Source organism: Thamnophis elegans, chromosome 16 (genome assembly GCF_009769535.1).
Source record: "Thamnophis elegans isolate rThaEle1 chromosome 16, rThaEle1.pri, whole genome shotgun sequence".
Lineage (NCBI taxonomy): Eukaryota > Metazoa > Chordata > Lepidosauria > Squamata > Colubridae > Thamnophis > Thamnophis elegans.
The window spans coordinates 11,252,054-11,272,152 of record NC_045556.1 but is presented as its reverse complement, the minus strand read 5'-3'; the positions used below and the strand labels follow the sequence as shown (position 1 = coordinate 11,272,152).

Sequence of the window (20,099 nt, the reverse complement as noted above, 5' to 3'; positions counted from 1 at the left end):
CCACAAGTCTTAAAGCTGTCAAGTTTGAACACCATTGGGTTTTTCTTTCTAAAGGGTTAGGAGTGCAAGGGTCTTGTAACTTGACAGCTTTAAGACTTGCGTGCTTCAAACGCCAGAGTTTCTGAGCCAACATTTTGGTTGCTAAGCAAGAGCGTTGTTAAGTGAGTTTCACCACATTTTACATGTTGGCCACACCCACCCAGCCACATGGCTGACAAGCCACTCCCACCCAGTCACATGGCCAGCAAGCCACTCCTACCTAGTCACGTGGCCAGCAAGCCACTACCACAAAGCAGGCCACACCTACATAAGAGGTACTAAAAATTTTTGAAACCCACCACTGCTGTATCCCTTTGGTTCTCCTGGGACTGGAGACACCAGAAGACGGGATGGATCATTTGCGTGCAAAGCAAGTCTCCTCCCATTCACCCCTTGCTTTGGAACACTATTCAACATGCGTCCTTCTTCCTGCCAGTTCTATTCTCCGGAAAATAACCCAGTTTGGAGCCAAAGGAGAGATACTCCAAGGCGGCATTCCGCGCCAAAGGAACGTGGCAGGTTGACAATCGGGATGACTTCCTCGTGACATTTTCCTTTGGCAGTTGGAGTAGAGTCACTTTCCAGGATTGGGAGAAGGACATAATTTCTTCCTCAAGGGGTTTATCATTTGAAAGCACCGACGTTCCTCTTTCCAGTGACACATGTTGAGTGGGCAAAACAATATTGACGGGCCTGAGTCCCTGAATGTTCTGTTGTTCAGACCTTCAGGTGATGGAGAACATTTTGAGCCCGTCGTGTTTTGGAGACATTCAGAAGGTTTTTCTGGTTGGCAACCAAGATAGGTACTTTAACCCAGGGCAACTTTAAACACTCAAAGAGCCATTTGGACCCATTTCCCACAGAAAGGAAAACACAGGGAGCCACAAAGGTCCTAACCGGAAGCCCCCCATTCAATTCTGGAGCTGACCGGAAGTCCAGTTCCCCCACCATAGAGTCTCCTCCTAGCATGGCATTCTTTTTCCTCTACCTATCCTAACTAAAAGCTCTATCAATTGTGGAGCTGACCGGAAAAAGCTCCTTGCCATTGAGCCTCCTCCTGGCGGGCCGTGCTCAACCGGAAGATCCTCTCAAAATTGTGGCAATAGGGAGCCACAACAGAGGGATGAAAGAGCCACATGTGGCTCCAGAGCCACGGGTTGCTGCTTCCTGAACCTCAAAAATAATAAGACCTCCCCCAAAATAAGGCCAAAGGCTTATTTCAGGGCTCAAAAGAAAAGAGCCTATCTTATTTTTGGGGAAACACGGTATTGCTGGGAACAGAAGAGCAAAGAAAAAGAAGCATCTTTCCCAGGAAAGATGGCTTGATTCTGATCTTTGCTCGCAGTTCAGACTTTTTCCCTCTTGTGCCATCTTTCTCTTGGGCCTCAGGTGTGGCTGGTACCTTAACCAGTGCTTTTCTGTTAATGCTTCTGCTTTACGAAGAGCCCTTAGAGGCTTGCCTGTGAATTATAAATAGGCCTCTGCATGTTCTCCCTTTCGGCCACAGGCAGCCTCACAACTCGGAAATATGTCTGCCTTGTGCTCTTGGGGCCTCGGCTGACTTAAGCTAGCTCAGTGGGTCCCAATCTTTTGGGCCCCGGAGACTGGTTCCGTGGAGAGAGGTTTTTCCATGGACCGGAGGGGGCGTGGTTTCATGTGCGATCCTGCATCCCACGGATGGGGCTTCCACTTGTTTGCATGGACCGGTTTCTGGCATGCTACGTACCAGTCTCGTTCCATGGATTGGGGTTTGGGGACTCCTGGGCTAGGTGGTCGTGTTGTGGCCTGTCACCCGCCGGCCCCTCCAGCAGCCAAATCAGAGGAGGAGGAGTGTGGGAATCAGGGTCAGCATCAGGGCAACCTGAGAGCTCCGAGGGGGAGGAGGGAATGGAGCTCTCAGAGAGAGAGACAGAGAGAGACAGAGACAGAGACAGAGACGGCATCTGGGCCGTCCACCAGCCCTCAGATGGAATGTCAACAGCCCCCAGGTCTGGAGGTGGCTGAGGAATGGGAGGAATCATGCCTGATGCACAGAATTTATCTATCTATCTATCTATCTATCTATCTATCTATCTATCTATCTATCTATCTCTATCTATCCATCCATCCATCCATCCATCCATCCATCCATCCATCTATCTATCTATCTATCTATCTTGTATGCTGCCCACTCCCGGAGGACTCCGGGCAGCTCACAAAAGACAAGGGAAAGGAGGAAAACGAGACAAAGACAACATATTAAAAACAAAACCAACATTCACAATTTCCGTGGAGGTAAATGCTTCTCAGCCCCCCCCCCCCCCCAGCCTGCTGGAACAGCCAGGACTTGGTGGCTTTGCAGAAGGCCAGGAGGGTAGTAAGGATCCGGATCTCAACAGGGAGCTCGTTCCAGAGGGCCGGAGCTGCAACAGAGAAGGCTCTGCCCCGGGGAGTCGCCAGCCGACATTGGCTGGCAGATGGAATCTGGAGGAGACCCAACCTGTGCCATCTAATTGGTCTGAGAGAGGTAATCGGCAGGAGGCGGTCTTTCAGGTACCCAGGTCCGATGCCATGTAGGGCTCTCCACAGAAAGCAGTGGAGAGGAGAGCAGTGTAAATCTATGGGCCGGTCCTTGGGACGGAAGAGCCACCGCTGCTAGTGAAGCCCCACCTTAGCTCTGGGGATAAAAGACAGAGGGCGGAGATGAATAGTTGTGGCAGAAAACTATTCATCTTCCAGCTGGGTGGACTTGTTAGCCTGTGGTGAGAAAGAAACCTTTTGCCGGGGCTGCCGTCACTCCAAATAAAGGAAACTTTGAGTTAACTTCAGAAGCTTTGTCGTTGGGAAGCTGAGTCAGAGCAGGTCTTGGCCGGAGAAGAGGCACTTACGGAAGCCTCCTGCAGCCCTTGTTAATGGGTGGCATTACAACTCACACATAACTCCTAGTCAGCAAGCAGGGTGAAGTTGAGGAGGTTGTGATGGTGCACAGACATTTTTTTTTTTTTAAAGAAATGAGTCACGGCTGCTTCTTGTCAGTCTGGCTTTGCATGAAATTGACCAGGGATCTGGGACATTGATTAAAAGCTGACAGTTTTTTTCCCCCCCAGGCAAAGCCCTGAGACGTAACTCATTCTCTGGCATGAGACAATCTCCTCTGACAGTGTTCTACACAACCGGAACAACATTCCCCTTAGGCTTGTAGCTCCCCCCACCCCTCCCCATCTCACCATACCTGTCTCTGAAACAGCCTTGGAGCTGGTAGTTCTTCCACGCTTTTAGCCCAACGGATGACGGGGGTCATCAGATTAACAGAATTGGAAGGGTCCTTATAGGTCATCTAGTCCAACCCCCGCAGCCCAAGCAGGAGACCCTACACCATTTCTAACAAATGGCAGTCCAGTCTCTTTTTGAAAGCCTCCAGGGATGAAGCTCCCACAGCTTCCAAAGGGAACTTCTGTTCCATCGGTTGATTGCTCTCACTTTCAGAAAATTTCTCCTTATTTCTAGGTTGAATCTCTCCTTGGTCAGTTTCCATCCATTATTCCTTGTCTGGCCCTTCAGGTGCTTTGGAAAATAGCTTGAGCCCTTCCTCTCTATGGAACCCCCTTAAATGTTGGGACACTGCCATCATGTCCCCCTGGTCCTTCTCTTCGCTAGACTCGCCATGCCCAGTTCCTGCCACCGTTCATCCATCGTATGTGTCAGCCCCCAGACCTTTGATCATCTTAGATAGATCCAGATTAACAGAGTTGGAAGGGACCTTGTAGGTCATCTATCCAACCCCCAATCCAAGCAGGAGACCCTACACCCTTTCTGACAAATGGCAACCCAACCTCTTCTTGAAAGCCTCCAGTGATGAAGCTCCCACGACTTCCGAAGGCAACCTCTGTTCCCTTGGTTGATTGTTCTCACTGTCAGAAAGTTCCTCCTTATTTCCAGGTTGACTCTCTCCTTGATCAGTTTCCATCCATTCTTCCTTGTCTGGCCTTCAGGTGCTTTGGAAAATAGCTTGACCCCCTTGTCCTCTGTGGCAGCCCCTCAAATATTGGAACACTGCTATCCTGTCTCCCCTGGTCCTTCTCTTCACTAGGACCAGCCATGCCCAGTTCCTGCCACCGTTCATCCATCGTATGTGTCAGACCCCAGGCCTTTGATCATCTTAGATAGATTCAGATTATCTGTATTTGAGCTCTTCAGCGCTTCTGCGCCAGTGCGCAGGGTGTACGGTGCCTGTGCGATGCTCTGCCAAGCAGCTGGAGGCATCGCAGAGGTAAGGACTCATGCGCGTGCTGCACACATGCATGTGGGGGCTGCAGGGCCCCATTGCACTGTGCTGGTTGCACCAGGATCTGGAACCCACCACTGACCTTTCCGCATGTGCACAACCTTCCATGCATGCGCTTTTAGCAAAAAAAAAGGGCCCAAATGGGATGCCGGGGTGGGTGGAGCCACCCACGATTTCTGCTACCGGTTTGGGCGAACTGTTCCCGAACCGGTATAATACCACCTCTGCACCAGGGGTGGGTTTCTCGCCCCATTCCAACTGGTTCGGTTGGTACAAGGCCGGTGGTGTCCTCATGCACGCGCGAAGCGCACACATGTGTACTAGCGTCTGTGCGATGCTCCAGCTGCTCCTGTAGGATCGCACAGGCGCTATATGCGTCCTGCACATGCGTGGAAGCGCAGAACTCGTTAAAATCGGGTAAGGAACGCGGGCGGGCGGGTAGGCCCTTCGCCGTTCCCGGAAGTTACTTACTTCCGGGTTCGCCGACCAACCGGTTCGCGGGGACCGCCGCGAACCAGTTGAAACCCACCCCTGCTCTGCACCAACCCCCTCCTTTAAAATCAACAGCATCTATTCGTTCTCAGCCTCATGCAGTGGTTCCCATCCTGACCTCATCTGGATGGTGCCTTGTGGTCCTGACGCTTCTTGGTTGGACCGTCAGCAAGGGTGGGGCAGACAGGGTAAGAAGGATTGCTCATGTCAATTCATATTTTTAAAACACAATATGTATATATGCATATTTGGGCGGAGTGCAGGGTTATTTTTAAAAACTTCACCATTCTGTACATTCCTTCATGTGAAGGGTTGCTATGGAAATGCAAATGTACTGGTTAGCATTTTTTTTGGCACCTTGCCTGGTTCTTAGTCCAATATTGCATTCATTCTTTGTCTATATCCAAATAAGCAAAGTGGGTGAAGATGAGGTGATCTTAGCATTAAAACAGAAAGAGCGCTGAGTTATAAATAAAAGACCTTGGGTCATCTTAAAAAAAATATATATATCTTGTTTGCACCCTAGCATAACTGCAATGAAGCCTTCCAAGTTTAAAACATAGTCAGCACTCCTCCCGCGTTTCTTTAAACGCCTTTCCAGAATTTAGCATTTGCAAGAAGCTCAGCTAGGCAGTGATTAGGATTGGAGCGTTTAGTTATTATTTCTTTGAAGAACTTTCCTTAAAGCTGACAGTTCCGCTTAGATCGTTGCTCCAGACAATGTTCTCAGGGTTGTGGAACGTGTAAAACCTCACCAGTTAATCAAATGAGAAATTGAGCTGCAACTTAGATGATTAAAGGCCTGGAGACTAAAGCAAAGGAAGAACGATGGCAGGATTTGGGTTTGGCTAATCTAGAGCTGTGATGGTGAACTATGGCAGGAGTGCCAGAGGTGGCACGCAGAGCCCTCTCTGTGGGTACGCGCACAGTGCCAGGAAACCCAAAGACCAGCTAGCTGGTGCGCATGCATGCGCTGGAAAGATGCATGTGGCAGAAACCTAAAGGCCAGCTGGCTGCTGTGCATGCATGTGCTGGAAACATACATGTGGCAGAAACCCAAAGACCAGCTGGCTGGTGCGCATGCATGTGCTGGAAACATGCTTGTGGCAGAAACCCAAAGACCAGCTGGCTTGGGTGCATTAATGCACTGGAAACATGCTTGTGGCAGAAACCCAAAGACCAGCTGGCTTGGGTGCATTAATGCGCTGGAAACATGCTTGTGGCAGAAACCCAAAGACCAGCTGGCTTGTGTGCATTAATGCACTGGAAACATGCATGTGGCAGAAACCCAAAGACCAGCTGGCTTGGGTGCATTAATGCGCTGGAAACATGCATGTGGCAGAAACCCAAAGACCAGCTGGCTGGTGCGCATGCATGTGCTGGAAACATGCTTGTGGCAGAAACCCAAAGACCAGCTGGCTTGTGTGCATTAATGCACTGGAAACATGCATGTGGCAGAAACCCAAAGACTAGCTGGCTTGTGTGCATTAATGCACTAGAAACATGCATGTGGCACAACCCCAAAGGCCAGCAGGCCAGTGCGCACATGGGTACCGGCCAGCTGTTCTTTGGGTTTCAGGTGCACACATGCATGCGTGTTCTGGTTTGGGTACCCGGTTCTGAAAATGTTCGCCATCACTGATCTAGAGAAAAGAAAGACTAGGGTGACTTGATAGCAGCATTCCAGTATTTGAGAGGCGACCACAAAGATCAATTTATTTTCCAAAGCACCAGAGGGAAGGACAAGAAACAATGGATGGAAGGGTAATCAAATCAACTGGAATTAAGGAGAAACCTCCTAACAGTGAGGACAATTAACCAGTGGAACAGCTTGCCAAAAGAAGTTGTGGGTGTTTCATCACTGGAGGTTTTTAAGTACAGGCTGAACCAGAGGTAGTAGTCAACCAGTTCTCTCCAGTTGGGGCGAACCAGTAGTGGTGGCTGCAGGACGCTCTGCCCACCCGCCCCGATGTGAAATGTGCAAGCACTGCGCATGTGCAAAGATGGTGCGCATGCACAGACAAGGTTCGTGCGAGTGAAGCGAGCATGCACACGAGCGCGCTTACATTTGCAAAACGGTAGGGAAGGTAAGTGAATCCTATCTCTGGACCAGTGGTGGGATTCAACCAGTTCGCACCACTTCAGGAGAAACGGTTGTTAACTTTCTGAGTAGCTTGGTGAACTGGTTGTTGGAAGAAATCATTAGGGCAGAAAACCGGTTGTTAAAATATTTGAATCCCCTCCCTCCCTCCCTCCTTCTTTCTTTCTTTCTTTCTTTCTTTCCTTCCTTCCTTCCTTCCTTCCTTCCTTCTTTCCTTCCTTCCTTCTTTCCTTCCTTCCTTCCTTCCAGTGGTGGGATTCAACCAATTCGCACCACATCGGGAGAAACGGTTGTTAACTTTCTGAGTAGCTTGGTGAACTGGTTGTTGGAAGAAATCATTAGGGCAGAGAACCGGTTGTTAAAATATTTGAATCCCCTCCCTCCCTCCCTCCCTCCGTCCCTCCTTCCTTCCTTCCTTCCTTCCTTCCTTCTTTCCTTCCTTCCAGTGGTGGGATTCAACCAGTTCGCACCACTTCGGGAGAACCGGTTGTTAACTTTCTGAGTAGCTTGGTGAACTAGTTGTTGGAAGAAATCATTAGGGCAGAAAACCGGTTGTTAAAATATTTGAATCCCAACCCTCCCTCCCTCCCTCCCTCCCTCCCTCCCTTCCTTCCTTGCAGTGGTGGGATTCAACCAGTTCGCACCACTTCAGGAGAACCGGTTGTTAACTTTCTGAGCAGTTTGGTGAACTGGTTGTTAGAAGAAATCATTAGGGCAGAGAACCGGTTGTTAAATTATTTGAATCCCACCACTGCTCTGGACTGGACAGTCATTGGTCTCAATTGAGCCAGGGGGTTGGAATAGAAGACCTCCAAGGTCCCTTCCCTGTTCTGATTGATTGACGACATATCCTGAAATCACCTTTGCGCAGAAGATCACGGAACCTAGTTTGCTAAAGAGACGTATTACTGTCCTACCAGGGGTTCTAATTATTATTTTTTTCAAATTTTCCAATCATCGGAATGCATCCATATACAATAAAGATATTGTTGGCTTCATAGAGTAGGCATGTGAATACCTAATCCACGCTACTAATTTTGTAAAAAAAAAAAAAAAGTGTACAAGAGAAAAAAATTAAAAAAAAGCATGAAAAATTGGTGGCATATTGAAATGTCGTGTTAAATGTGGGTAAGACTTGTGAACTCTCTACAGCATATGCAGGAATTGTCATTTTTCTATTGCTGAACGGAACCCTGGTGCACAATCTGTGGTCTGAGAATCAGATCCAGTCCTCCAAAGCGTTTCTGCTCATTCTTTCAACCCACACTTCAGCTGCTTCCCACTTCAGTTCAGCGAATTGAAATTAAAACTTTGTGCTGTTAAGGATAGTTGGAATGGGAAAGAGTGGAATAGGACAGTGGTGAAATTCAATTATTTTTTACCCACCGGTTCTGTGGGCGTGGCTTGGTGGGCATGGCAGGGGAAGGATACTGCAAAATCCCCAATCCCTGCCCACTCCAGAGGAAAGATACTGTAAAATCTCCATTCCCACCCCACTCCAGGGGAAGGATACTGTAAAATCTCCATTCCCTCCCCACTCCAGGGGAAGTATACTGTAAAATCTCCATTCCCTCCCCACTCCAGGGGAAGGATACTGTAAAATCTCCATTCCCTCCCCACTCCAGAGGAAAGATACTGTAAAATCTCCATTCCCTCCCCACTCCAGGGGAAGGATACTGTAAAATCTCCATTCCCACCCCACTCTAGGGGAAGTATACTGTAAAATCTCCATTCCCTCCCCACTCCAAGGGAAGGATACTATAAAATCTCCATTCCCTTCCCACTCCTGGGGAAGGATACTGTAAAATCTCCATTCCTACCCCACTCCAGGGGAAGGATACTGTAAAATCTCCATTCCTACCCCACTCCAGGGGAAGGATACTGTAAAATCTCCATTCCCTCCCCACTCCAGGGGAAGGATACTATAAAATCTCCATTCCCTCCCCACTCCTGGGGAAGGATACTGTAAAATCACCATTCCCTCCCCCAACCTTTGGTTTGCGTTAAAACAACTTCAACACACGCAATTGCACCACAAACGCAGTAGTCATCCTTACCTTTCACAGAGGCACTGAGTTTTATAAATATGAGCATGATAGTGTAGAATAATCATATCCAAGGACCAGTGGTGGGTTTCAAAAACGTTTGGAACCTCTTCTGTAGGTGTGGCCTGCTTTCCGGGTCCACTGGTGGAACCTCTTCTAACCGGTTCGGTAGATTTGATGAACCGGTTCTACCGAATAGGTGCGAACTGATAGGAACCCACCTCTGCATAGTAGTAGCGGCAGTAGTAATCGTAGTAATTCTTGAACCTGGTTATTTTCCCTTCGTCTTTCAAATCACTTGCAAAGGTAGCGGAAGTTAAATGTTTAACCGCTGGAAGTAAACAACGTTTGAATCTGTCCTGGACAGTACTGTTTCTCAACCTAGACAACCTGAAGATGTGTAGACCAGGCAGAGGTGGGTTCCTACCAGTTCGCACCTATTCGGTAGAACCAGTTCGTCAAATCTACCGGACCGGTTAGAAGAGGTTCCACCAGTGGACCCGGAATGCAGGCCACACCTACAGAAGAGGTTCCAAAAATTTTTGAAACCCACCACTAGTCCTTGGATATGATTATTCTACACTATCATGCTCCTATTTATAAAACTCAGTGCCTCTGTGAAAGGTAAGGATGACTACTGCGTTTGTGGTGCAATCAGAACATTGCGTGTGTTGAAGTTGTTTTAACGCAAACCAAAGATGCCTTTTAAAAAACACAAGTTTACATCATATTCTTATGCATGCCAGTGCTGTGTGTGAGGTAATTTAAGGTGGTTCTGACAAGTGTCGTCGGCATCTTCATATCCGGTCACATGGGCAGCAAGCCACTCCCACAAAGGAGGCCACCCCCACAGAGTAGGTTCGAACAATTTTTGAAACCCACCACTGAGACCAGGGGTCCCCATCCCCCGATCCATGGACCGGCACCAGGGTGTAGCATTCCAGAAACCAGGCTGCACAAACCAATGAAGTCGCATCCATGAGAGATGCTACGTGAAGCCACATCCCGTCCGGTCCACAGAAAAACCTTTTTTCACAGAACCAGCCCTTGGTGGCCACTTGTGTAGGTGTCAACTCCCAGAATTCCTCTCCTGCAACTCCCAGGGGATTCTGGGAGTTGAAGTCCACACACTTTCAAGTTGCCAAACTTAAGAAACAGCCCCGTGGTCTGTACAGGTTTGTCTTCTGCTGCCCTTTTCTGCAGTCAAAGCAGCTTCAGCATATTTTAAAGCACCTGCCAGCCTTGTTTGACTGCAGAAATGGGGATGAATGCAAATCTCAGCCACCCGCACCCCCCACAGCCTCGATGTGTTTTCCAGATGTATCGGAGTTGCAGCTGACCGCGCATTTAGAGAAGGGATTTACTTATCTCACGGCCATCACTTCTTAGCCACCCCCAATGCCGAAGTCTTAAAAAGAGCCGAGCCCCAAATCCTCACTGTGATGCTGGTTACAAAGGAACAGAAAACGAAGAAAGCATTCTGCCAAAACAGATGGCAGGAGAAGCACAGATATTAACCTCCAAGGCTCGTTGGAACAGCCATATTTGAGCAGTTTTCCGGAAGATGATTTGAAGGAAAGACTTGGGGTGGGGGCTTTTTCCAAGGAGAGAAGGCAGCAGTGGGAAAATACTCCTTCCCCCAACAGTGGGATTCACTTAGGTTTACCACCGGTTTGCAACTGTGAGTGCGTCCTAGGTAGCCTCGTTTTTGACACCTTCCATGCATGCCTGCGGCAGTGGTGGGTTTCAAAAATTGTTCGAACCTACTCTGTGGGTGTGGCCTCCTTTGTGGGAGTGGCTTGCCGCCCATGTGACCGGATGGGAGTGGCTTGCCGCCCATGTGACCGGATATGAAGATGCCGATGACACTTGTCAGAACCACCTTAAATTACCTCACACACAGCACTGGCATATTCATAAGAATATGATGTAAACTTGCTTTTTAAAAGGCATCTTTGGTTTGCGTTAAAACAACTTCAACACACGCAATGTTCTGATTGCACCACAAACGCAGTAGTCATCCTTACCTTTCACAGAGGCACCGAGTTTTATAAATATGAGCATGATAGTGTAGAATAATCATATCCAAGGACCAGTGGTGGGTTTCAAAACATTTTGGAACCTCTTCTGTAGGTGTGGCCTGCTTTCCGGGTCCACTGGTGGAACCTCCTCTATCCGGTTTGGTAGATTTGACGAACCGGTTCTACCAAATAGGTGCGAACTGGTAGGAGCCCACCTCTGCCCTGCAGCCTTCCACACATGCGCTTTGCTCATACATGTGGCCTGCATGCATGCGCGTAGTGTCAAAAATGAGGCTACATAAGGACATTTTGGAGCCAGGTTGGATGAGTGGGGCCCATCTAGAGTTCGGCACTAGCAGTTCGGGTTAGGGTTAGAGATAGGCAGTGGTGGGATTCAAATAATTTAACAACCGATTCTCTCCCCTAATGACCAGCTGGGTGGGAGTGGCTCAGTGATCATGTGACTGTGTGGGCGTGGCCAACTCCGCATCACTCAGGTCGATGGGTGCTTCACCTTAGCTGTTACAATGGAATAAGGGTTAACCAGAGAGGCAGCTTCTGTAAGCAGGGCAATCAAGATGAGGCTAGAAACAACACCAGAATGTTTCCTTCCTTCCTTCCTTCCTTCCTTCCCGGATTAGCCCTATAAAGTGTGTGTGTGGGGGATAAGATTTCTTCCAACAACTGGTTTTCCCAACTACTTAGAAAGTTAACAACCGGTTCTCCCGAATAGGTGTGAACCGGCTGAATCCCACCACTGAGGTTAGGGAAAAATGCTCTGTTAGCTTCCTTTACCCCACAAGAGATTATGGGGTTGTTAAATGATGATGTTGATAATGATTTGCATCCCTGGGGTTGATGTCTTGCTGGTAAGAAGAAGGGTTGAACAGGCCTCCCTATCTTTTCTTCACCTGTGAGGATCAATATGTTTGGAGAAAGAGAGCCAGACCAATAATAAAAAAGCTACTCTTTGCTCTAGTTCAATGAACCAGAACTTTGCTAGGCACAAATCGAAGCTTAAGATTCACCCATTAGGCGGCTAACATTTATGGAATGCATTCTTGGCTGCTTTAAATCAGGACGTTGTATAGGTCTTTATGTGTTTTCATAGCTTCGTAATGGGCAAACGGTTCTAAATTTAGCCTCTTCTTCCACGGCTAAACATGGGGAGAAGGTGATTGCTCAGAGGTGCCGTTGGCTTGCTGAAGGTCACATTCTATGGCCTCTCCAGGGAAGAATAGAACAATGAAATCCAGGCACCTTAGGGAGCATTTACCAGTCGGTGTAAATCAAGAGTAGATACAGGTTCCCCCAAATGCCCCCACTTGTCTCAATCTCTTGGGGGACAATCTTTCGGATGTCAAGATGGACATGGTGAGTTAAAATGAGCAGTGAGAGGGTCGGGAGTTAAATGCGTATGTGATGACCTGGGGCAGGGCACCGAGATAACGCAGGCAGCTGGCAGTTCAACCCGCCGCTTTATTGTTCCAAATTTCCCCAAAGGCTCCCACCTTTCTGGCAAGTCCCAGAGCAAAGTGATGACAAATGCACACACCTCAAGCTGCAAATCAGTGGTGGGATACGACTGGTATGCCCCGGTATGCACATGCTACCGTTCCGGTAAGGTGCTCCAGAGGGCCCGCCCCCCCGTCTACCCTCCTTACCTGTATTTGAGCCAATCGGGGCTTTCTCGCATGCGCACAGAAGGTATGGCTCCTGCGCAACGCTCCACTGAGCAGCTGGAGTGCCGCGGAGCATGACGGGCGGTAAGTATGCATGCACATGCTGCGTGCATGCTGCACATGTGGTGGATGCCCGTCCCCGTTGCACCGTACCCACCACTGTTGCAAATAGTCCAGCCCAACACTGTGAATCCCATGGCTGCACAGCAATAAATCCAGCAGGGCAAGTTAAAGAGTCCAGGAAGCAAGGGAGCATGGCAAGTAATCCAGAAATCTAGAAAGAATGCCAAGGATCCAGGCACTCAACACTCCAGGAATTCAGTGTTTGTTCCCAACAAACACCCGTCCCTACAGTGTCTCTTTAAGTCTCAGTCCTCAGATGTGCCTTGTGAAGTGGAGCAGGGCACTTTCCTCCCAGGTAGCTGGGTCAGTCTATGCTGTTCTCGCCTTCTCTCCACTCTCCATCCTCACGGATCAGGAGAGGGTCGTCCTTGCTCATCGCCTGACCTCTGTCTCTAATATTCACTGCTTACCCTCTCTTGGTCATCCTGCCTCTGTTCCTCCCTGCCTACATGTAACGTTCCCGTGGTTCGTCCATGAGGCCAATGTGGAGAAAAGACAGGACACGATCTTTCTCGGGATGGAGCGACCCAGATTGGGGGTCTGAGAGCCCCTTTTATTGAGATAGGACAAAGGCAGGAGGAGCAATAGCATGTGATTAAAAACAGCCTGTAAAAGTACAATTTCTAATCTACTGCTCAGAGAAGTTCTGTCTATATATGGTCAAATCCTGGACGTCATTGGTAGGGCACATCTCAGGATGTTATGTTATGCACTATCAGGATGTTATGGAGTTTTAGGAGTTTGTTTCTCCTGTGTGGTTCAGCGTGGCTCTGCAACTATGGTACAACACCTACAAGCGATACTAATTCTGATAGACCCTGGCCTGACTGGCCTTGCTCCTCCCCATTTGCCAACGAAGCTGCCCCCTCGATCTCTGTCGGCTCCAGTTCCAGCTCATCTTCCCCCCGCAGATTCAGGCTCTGACGGGGGCATGACAGTGTACTGGGTTATAGGGGAGCAAATGGCACCAGCATATCATGAAAATAACTTACATGACTTATTTGCGTCAGAACCTCAGGAAATCATCTTGCCACTGACGTAGATTTCTTCACCAACATTTGTGGGATCATGTCACGGCACACGTATTGTCATTTTGATGTCACCCCGACTGCTATCAGATGCCGTCGATACAACCATCAGATCTTTCTGACACTGTTCTCACTGTTATACAGCCTATTTAATCAGATCACTGAAAGATTTAGCAGCTGCATGTCTATAAAAATGGTGAGGTTGGATAGCACCAGGCTTCGTCAGTTTGGGGGAAGAGGGTTAGCCTATTGAGGGAATCGCGTTTATGGTTTGATGCAAGGGTCCTTAGCCTTGGCCAATTTAAGACGAGTGAACTTCAACCCCCAGAATTCCCCAGCCAGAGTAGCCATATCCTGAATTCATCACAGAATTCTGGGATCTGAAGTCCGCTACGTCTTAAAGTTGCCAAGTTTGGGGGCTCCTGCTTTTAGCGTATGGTGCGAAAACTCCGAAACGGGACTCATTCACATGGAAGAGTGAATTTTAAAAAAACCAAAAGAGTGAAAGAAGGCTACAGAAAAGGGGTACATTAGATTCGTCTTCCAAATCTAACTTGGGGTCCACAGGAGAAAATGGGAGTGAAGGGATGATTTTGCATCCTTTAGCAAAATGGCTGCTGGTTTGGCCTTCGCCATAATTTGGCATTCTGCAGCCTTTCAGCTACCAATCCAGAAACGTCTTAAGGCGAATAAACAGAGATTTCCCTTCCTTCCGAAATGGATTTGCTTTGCTTTTCTCTGCTCAGGCCCGCTAGTTGTCAGAGATAGTTCCGTAGTCCCATCTTTTTGGGCCAAGGGTCCAGTTATCTCCGAGCAGCTTGCCAAGGATTGTGCTCAGAAAGGGCCAGGGGTATAGTTTAATTTGCATTTAGATTGAATTAAATGACATGAATTAAATGCCGTTAACAGGGACACATCCTGCAGCGTCTCTAGGAGTAATATCCTCCTTCTGACACATTCCAAAGTAGTCCCCTGGTTATAATTCGGTGGCAGCTTTGGTGGAAGAGTTTGGCATGGGTTGCCTCCCGATCTTTTTGGCAAAATGACTCTGGATACTTTAATGGGTTGGTCCTAATGATTTTGGTGTGTACGTGCATTTCGTTGATGTACTGTTCTGACCTAGGCTTCCCAAGAGCATGAAGCAAACTCCTTGTCCCGACAAAAACAACTTTTATTGATTTACGGTGAATTCTGCTCATTTACACCCAGCAAAGTCTTTCGAGGGAGGATTTACAGTCACAGACCTTATCTGGCTTGGAGAACTGCCAGGCCGATATCTGCAAAACTTGGCAAGGAGTCTCGGAGAGTCATGAACCAATTAAGCGAACTAATTGTCTCCTGCAAACTCCACTCCCCTTTTGCTCCTCTTTTATTTCCTCTGGGAATGGCCATTCATCGTCCAACTGTGGCCTTACTCCCAAGTCAACCCTTGCTCCTTAGCTGTTCCCTTCATCTGGCAACTCTGCCCATGCACACACTGTGAACAGGCTCCAGCTGTTCATCTGCCTCACTGATGTCTGACTCTGAAGGCAGCTGATAACTGTCGGATGGCCCTGGCCCCCTCTCTGCCTCCGACACAGAGCCCTCATCAGAGCCTTCCCCAGACTCCAGGACTGGCCCATGTTCCTCCCCAACCTCCCCACTGTCCGAATCTGCTGCCAGCTCCACTGATTGCTGGCGGGCCACAACATATACATTCACAATTGGCGCTTCTTAAACTCTTCTAGAATTCCTTCTGTCTCTCAAATGGTTGGGTGTTTTTCCTGAAAAAGGACAGTTGTAGAAGCCTCATGTTTTTTTTTTGATGCTAAATGTTTTTGACACATTTATTACATTGCCATCCTTCGAAGGAGCTCCGCGAGTCTCATTTTATTTTATTCTTTTCCCTTAACAACCACACAGTGACTTAGTTTAGGCTGACAAATGTGTCCAGTTTAGGGAATCATCCAGCGAGAATTTGTGACTCCTGGTGCCTCCCAGGCTCACTATATATCTCACCACGAAGGAATACAATTTCCATTTTTTTTTTCATCCTAAACTACTATCTTCAGGGTTTTTTTTTCCTATCTCCTTTCTATGCAGATTTAGGCAAGCTTATTTCTACTCTAGTGAGACGTGGTGGCTCAGTGGCTAAGCTATGCTGAACTTGTAGATCAGAAAGGTCGGCAGTTCAAATCCCTAGCGCCACGTAATGGAGTGAGCTCCCGTTACCTGTCCCAGCTTCTGCCAACCTAGCAGTTTGAAAGCAAGTAAAAAATGCAAGTAGAAAAATAGGAACTACCTTTGGTGGGAAGGTAACACGTTCTGTGCACCTTCAGCATTTAATCATGCCAGTCACATGACTATGGAGATGTCTTCGGACAGCGCTGGCTCTTCAGCTTTGAAATGGAGATGAGCACCGCCCCCTAGAGTTGGGAATCATTAGCACATATGTGCGAGGAGAACTTTTACCTTCGTTCTACTCTCGGGTGCTCGAAAGCTAATTCCTGAAGCTTTGGTGTATCAAAACATACCAAAGATCGCCTCGGTTCCACTTTATGAAAAAAGCAGAATATGGCTTGTTTTTAAAGTAGTGTCTTATGTAAATCACTCGTTATTGTTAAGGTAGATGAAAGGTAGATGAGGTAGATGAAGGTTTCCTCTGTAGTTTGATCGACATTCGATCCAGGTTTAGTAAGCATGTGTGAAGCTGACCATTTCTGTAGTTGGGAAATCTCAAGGTTTCCTTCTGTAAGAAGATAAAAAGCCAACACAGTTCTAGGCTGCATAAACAGAGGGGTAGAATCAAGATCCAGTGAAGTGTTAATATCACTTTATAATGCTACACTTGGAATACTGCATTCAGTTTTGGTCGCCACGATGTAAAAAAGATGTGGAGACTCTAGAAAGAGTGCAGAGAAGAGCAACAAAAATGATTAGGGGACTGGAGGCTAAAACATACAAAGAATAGTTAGTGGAATTGGGTAAGTCTAGTTTAATGAAAAGAAGGACTAGGGGAGACATGATAGCAGTATTCCAATATCTCAGTGGCTGTCACAAAGAAGAGGGAGTCAAGCTATTCTCCAAAGCACCTGAGGCAAGAAGCAATGGATGGAAACTAATCAAGGAGAGACCCAACCTAGGACTAAGGAGAAATTTCCTGACAGAACAATTAATCAGTGGGACAACTTGCCTCCAGAAGTTGTGAATGCTCCAACACTGGACATTTTAAATAAAATGTTGGATAACCATTTGTCTGCAGTGGTGTAGTGTTTCCTGCCTAAGCAGGGGGGTTGGACTAGAAGATCTCCAAGGTCCCTTCCAACTCTCTTTTTCTATTCTAAGAAACAGTGATGCAAATGTCATAGAATACCTAATTGGCAGCCTCAAACAGGAATTTGGGATGCAAACTGAAATGTACACTCAGCTAGTACAGAGACCTGAAATAATTGGTGGTACAAAAATTTGCGAGAGCATGAATTCTGGGTGTTGTGACATGCCCAGTAGTAATATAGTGAGATTTACAGTACTGTACAGGCAGTGCCACACAGTTAGTGGGCAGATTCTAAAGATAGACCCTTCAAAAAACACGTTTGGCTAGCTGGATGTGTGAGCTTATTTGCATGGTGTGAAAGCTAAGATAAGAGAAAATCTGCATTCATTCTAAGCCTTAGAAATTAATGAAGATTATCTTATACAAGTAAGGAAGAAGGAGGAGGATTTCTGCAGTTCAAAGAAACCGTGACTTCAGAAACAGCTGGAAGTTTGAAATAAGAGCGACAGAGCTGACGTATTTGTCTGTGGCATTTGGTTTTTCTTAATCTTGTGGGAAATATTAAAAAAAAAAAACAGAATCATTGGGATCATCTTGTAATGATGTCTCAGAATACAAGTAGTCCTCAATTTAGGACCACAATTGAGCCCAAACTTTCTGTTGCTAAGTGAGACATTTGTTAATTAGCATTTGCTCCATTTTACGACTTTTCTTGACACACTTGTTAAGTTCACAGAAGTTGTGAATGCTCCAACACTGGAAGATTTTAAGAAGCTGTTGGATAACCATTTGTCTGAAGTGGTGTAGGGTTTCCTGCCTAAGCAGGGGATTGGACTAGAAGACCTCCAAGGTCCCTTCCAACTCTGTTATTCTATTCTATTCTCTATTTTATTCATTCTTATTCTATTCTATTCTCTATTCTATTCATTCTTATTCTATTCTGTTCTGTTCTATTCTCTATTCATTTTTATTCTATTCTATTCTCTATTCATTCTTATTCTATTCTCTATTCTATTCATTCTTATTCTATTCTATTCTCTATTCTATTCATTCTTATTCTACTCTATTCTCTATTCATTCTTATTCTATTCTATTCATTCTTATTCTATTCTGTTCTATTCTATTCTCTATTCTCTATTCTCTATTCTCTATTCTCTATTCATTCTTATTCTATTCTATTCTATTATCTACTCTGTTCTATTCATTCTTATTCTATTCTATTCTCTATTCTATTCATTCTTATTCTATTCTATTCTATTCATTCTTATTTTATTCTGTTCTATTCTATTCTCTATTCTCTATTCTGTATTCATTCTTATTCTATTCTATTATCTACTCTGTTCTATTCATTCTTATTCTATTCTATTCTCTATTCATTCTTATTCTTATTCTAATTCTCTATTCTATTCATTTTTATTCTATTCTATTCAAAGTGAATCACTGCAGTTGTTAACCCAAAGAGGCAACTGGACTTTCTGGTTTTTCTTTGAAAACGTTTAGCTTCTTGGATGAAGAACTGAAGAAGCTTCTTGGATGAGAAGCCAAATGTCTTCAAAGAAATCCCAGAAAATCCAGTTGCCTCTTGAAAAATCACCTTTGGGACAAGCAGGACCTGGATGACTTGAGAAATTCTCTCCGTAGACATCTACAGTTGTTAAGTTAGTAACAAGGTTGTTAAGTGAATCCGGCTTCTCCGTTGACCTTGCTTGTCGGGAGGTTGCATAGGGGGAAATCACATGACCCTGGGACAGTGCAACTGTCATAAATATGAGTCAGTGGGCAACCATTTGAATTTGAATCACATGACCAAGGGGATGCTGCGATGGCTGTAAGTGTGAAAAACGGTCATAAGTCCCTTTTTCAGACTTGTTGTGACTTCAAGAAGTCACTAAATGAACAGTTTAAATCAAGGACTACTTTTAGAATCATTGGCTCTTTTGCTTTTATTCCTGAATTTTTTTCCTGAATTGTTGTCTCCCACCCATATTTTAGGGTTGACGTAACCCGCAATCCTTGTTCAGGAAGTAGGACTGCAGCAGTGAAGGGATTCAGCCGGTTCGCACCTATCCGGGAGAACCAGTTGTTAACTTTCTAAGCAGTTCGGAGAACTGGTTGTTGGAAGAAATCTCCTTTTGTTTTTTCTCACTTTACAGGGCTAATCCTCTAAGGAAGGCAGGAAGGAGACATTCTGGTGTTGTTTCTAGCCTCATCTTGATTGCCTTGCTTACAGAAACTGCCTCTCCGGTTAACCCTTATGACATAGTAACAGCTAAGGCGAAGTGCCCATCGACCTGAGAGATGTTGAGTTGGCCACGCCCACACAGTCATATGACTACCAAGCCCCGCCTACCAAGCTGGTCATTAGGGCAGAGAACTGGTTGTTAAATTATTTGAATCCCACCACTGGACTGCAGGCATTTTCACCTGTCACAAACTCATTCTCCATTCCATCTCTCCCATCCCTCCCTCTTCCAGAGAACAGCCCATCTTCACCACCAGAGCACACGTCTTCCAAATTGACCCCACCACCAAGAAGAACTGGGTCCCTGCAAGCAAACAAGCGGTGACCGTTTCCTACTTCTATGACGGCACAAGGAACAGCTACCGAATAATCAGCGTGGACGGAACCAAGGTAAACCCGATCACCTTTGGCGTGCCTTGTAGAACTGGGGATGTCACTTGGTTGGGACCCCTCATACCTAACGGGAGTCGCGTGTACTAGGCTGCATTAACAGAGGGGTGGAATCTAGATCACGTGGTGTGTTCCTGGCTCTAACAGTCATGTGCAGGCTACGGGGGGAACACCTGAAGGCGTGTGTAATGTTTTAATGTACAGAAGGTATAAGTAAATGTGTGGCAGGAAGTGGACTCTGGGTGTGTTTTTCCAAATGCAGTAAGTGAGGTTGAATCAGAGGTGGGTTCCTACCAGTTCGCACCAGTTCGGTAGAACCGGTTCGTCAAATCTACTGAACCGGTTAGAAGAGGTTCCACCAGTGGAGCCGCAAAGCAGGCCACACCCACAGAAGAGGTTCCAATTATTTTTTTGAAACC

The 20,099-nt window shown here is 46.7% G+C and overlaps 1 protein-coding gene across 1 annotated transcript in view; it reads left to right on the top strand.

Moving 5' to 3' along the window:
• The first annotated feature begins 12,562 nt into the window (after positions 1-12,562).
• Positions 12,563-20,099, top strand: part of HOMER2 (homer scaffold protein 2) — a 51,540-nt gene continuing 44,003 nt past the window's right edge. The window contains 2 exon segments of the mRNA XM_032233139.1: positions 12,563-12,582; positions 19,524-19,708. Of these exon segments, the coding sequence (XP_032089030.1) occupies positions 12,563-12,582; positions 19,524-19,708 (205 nt within the window).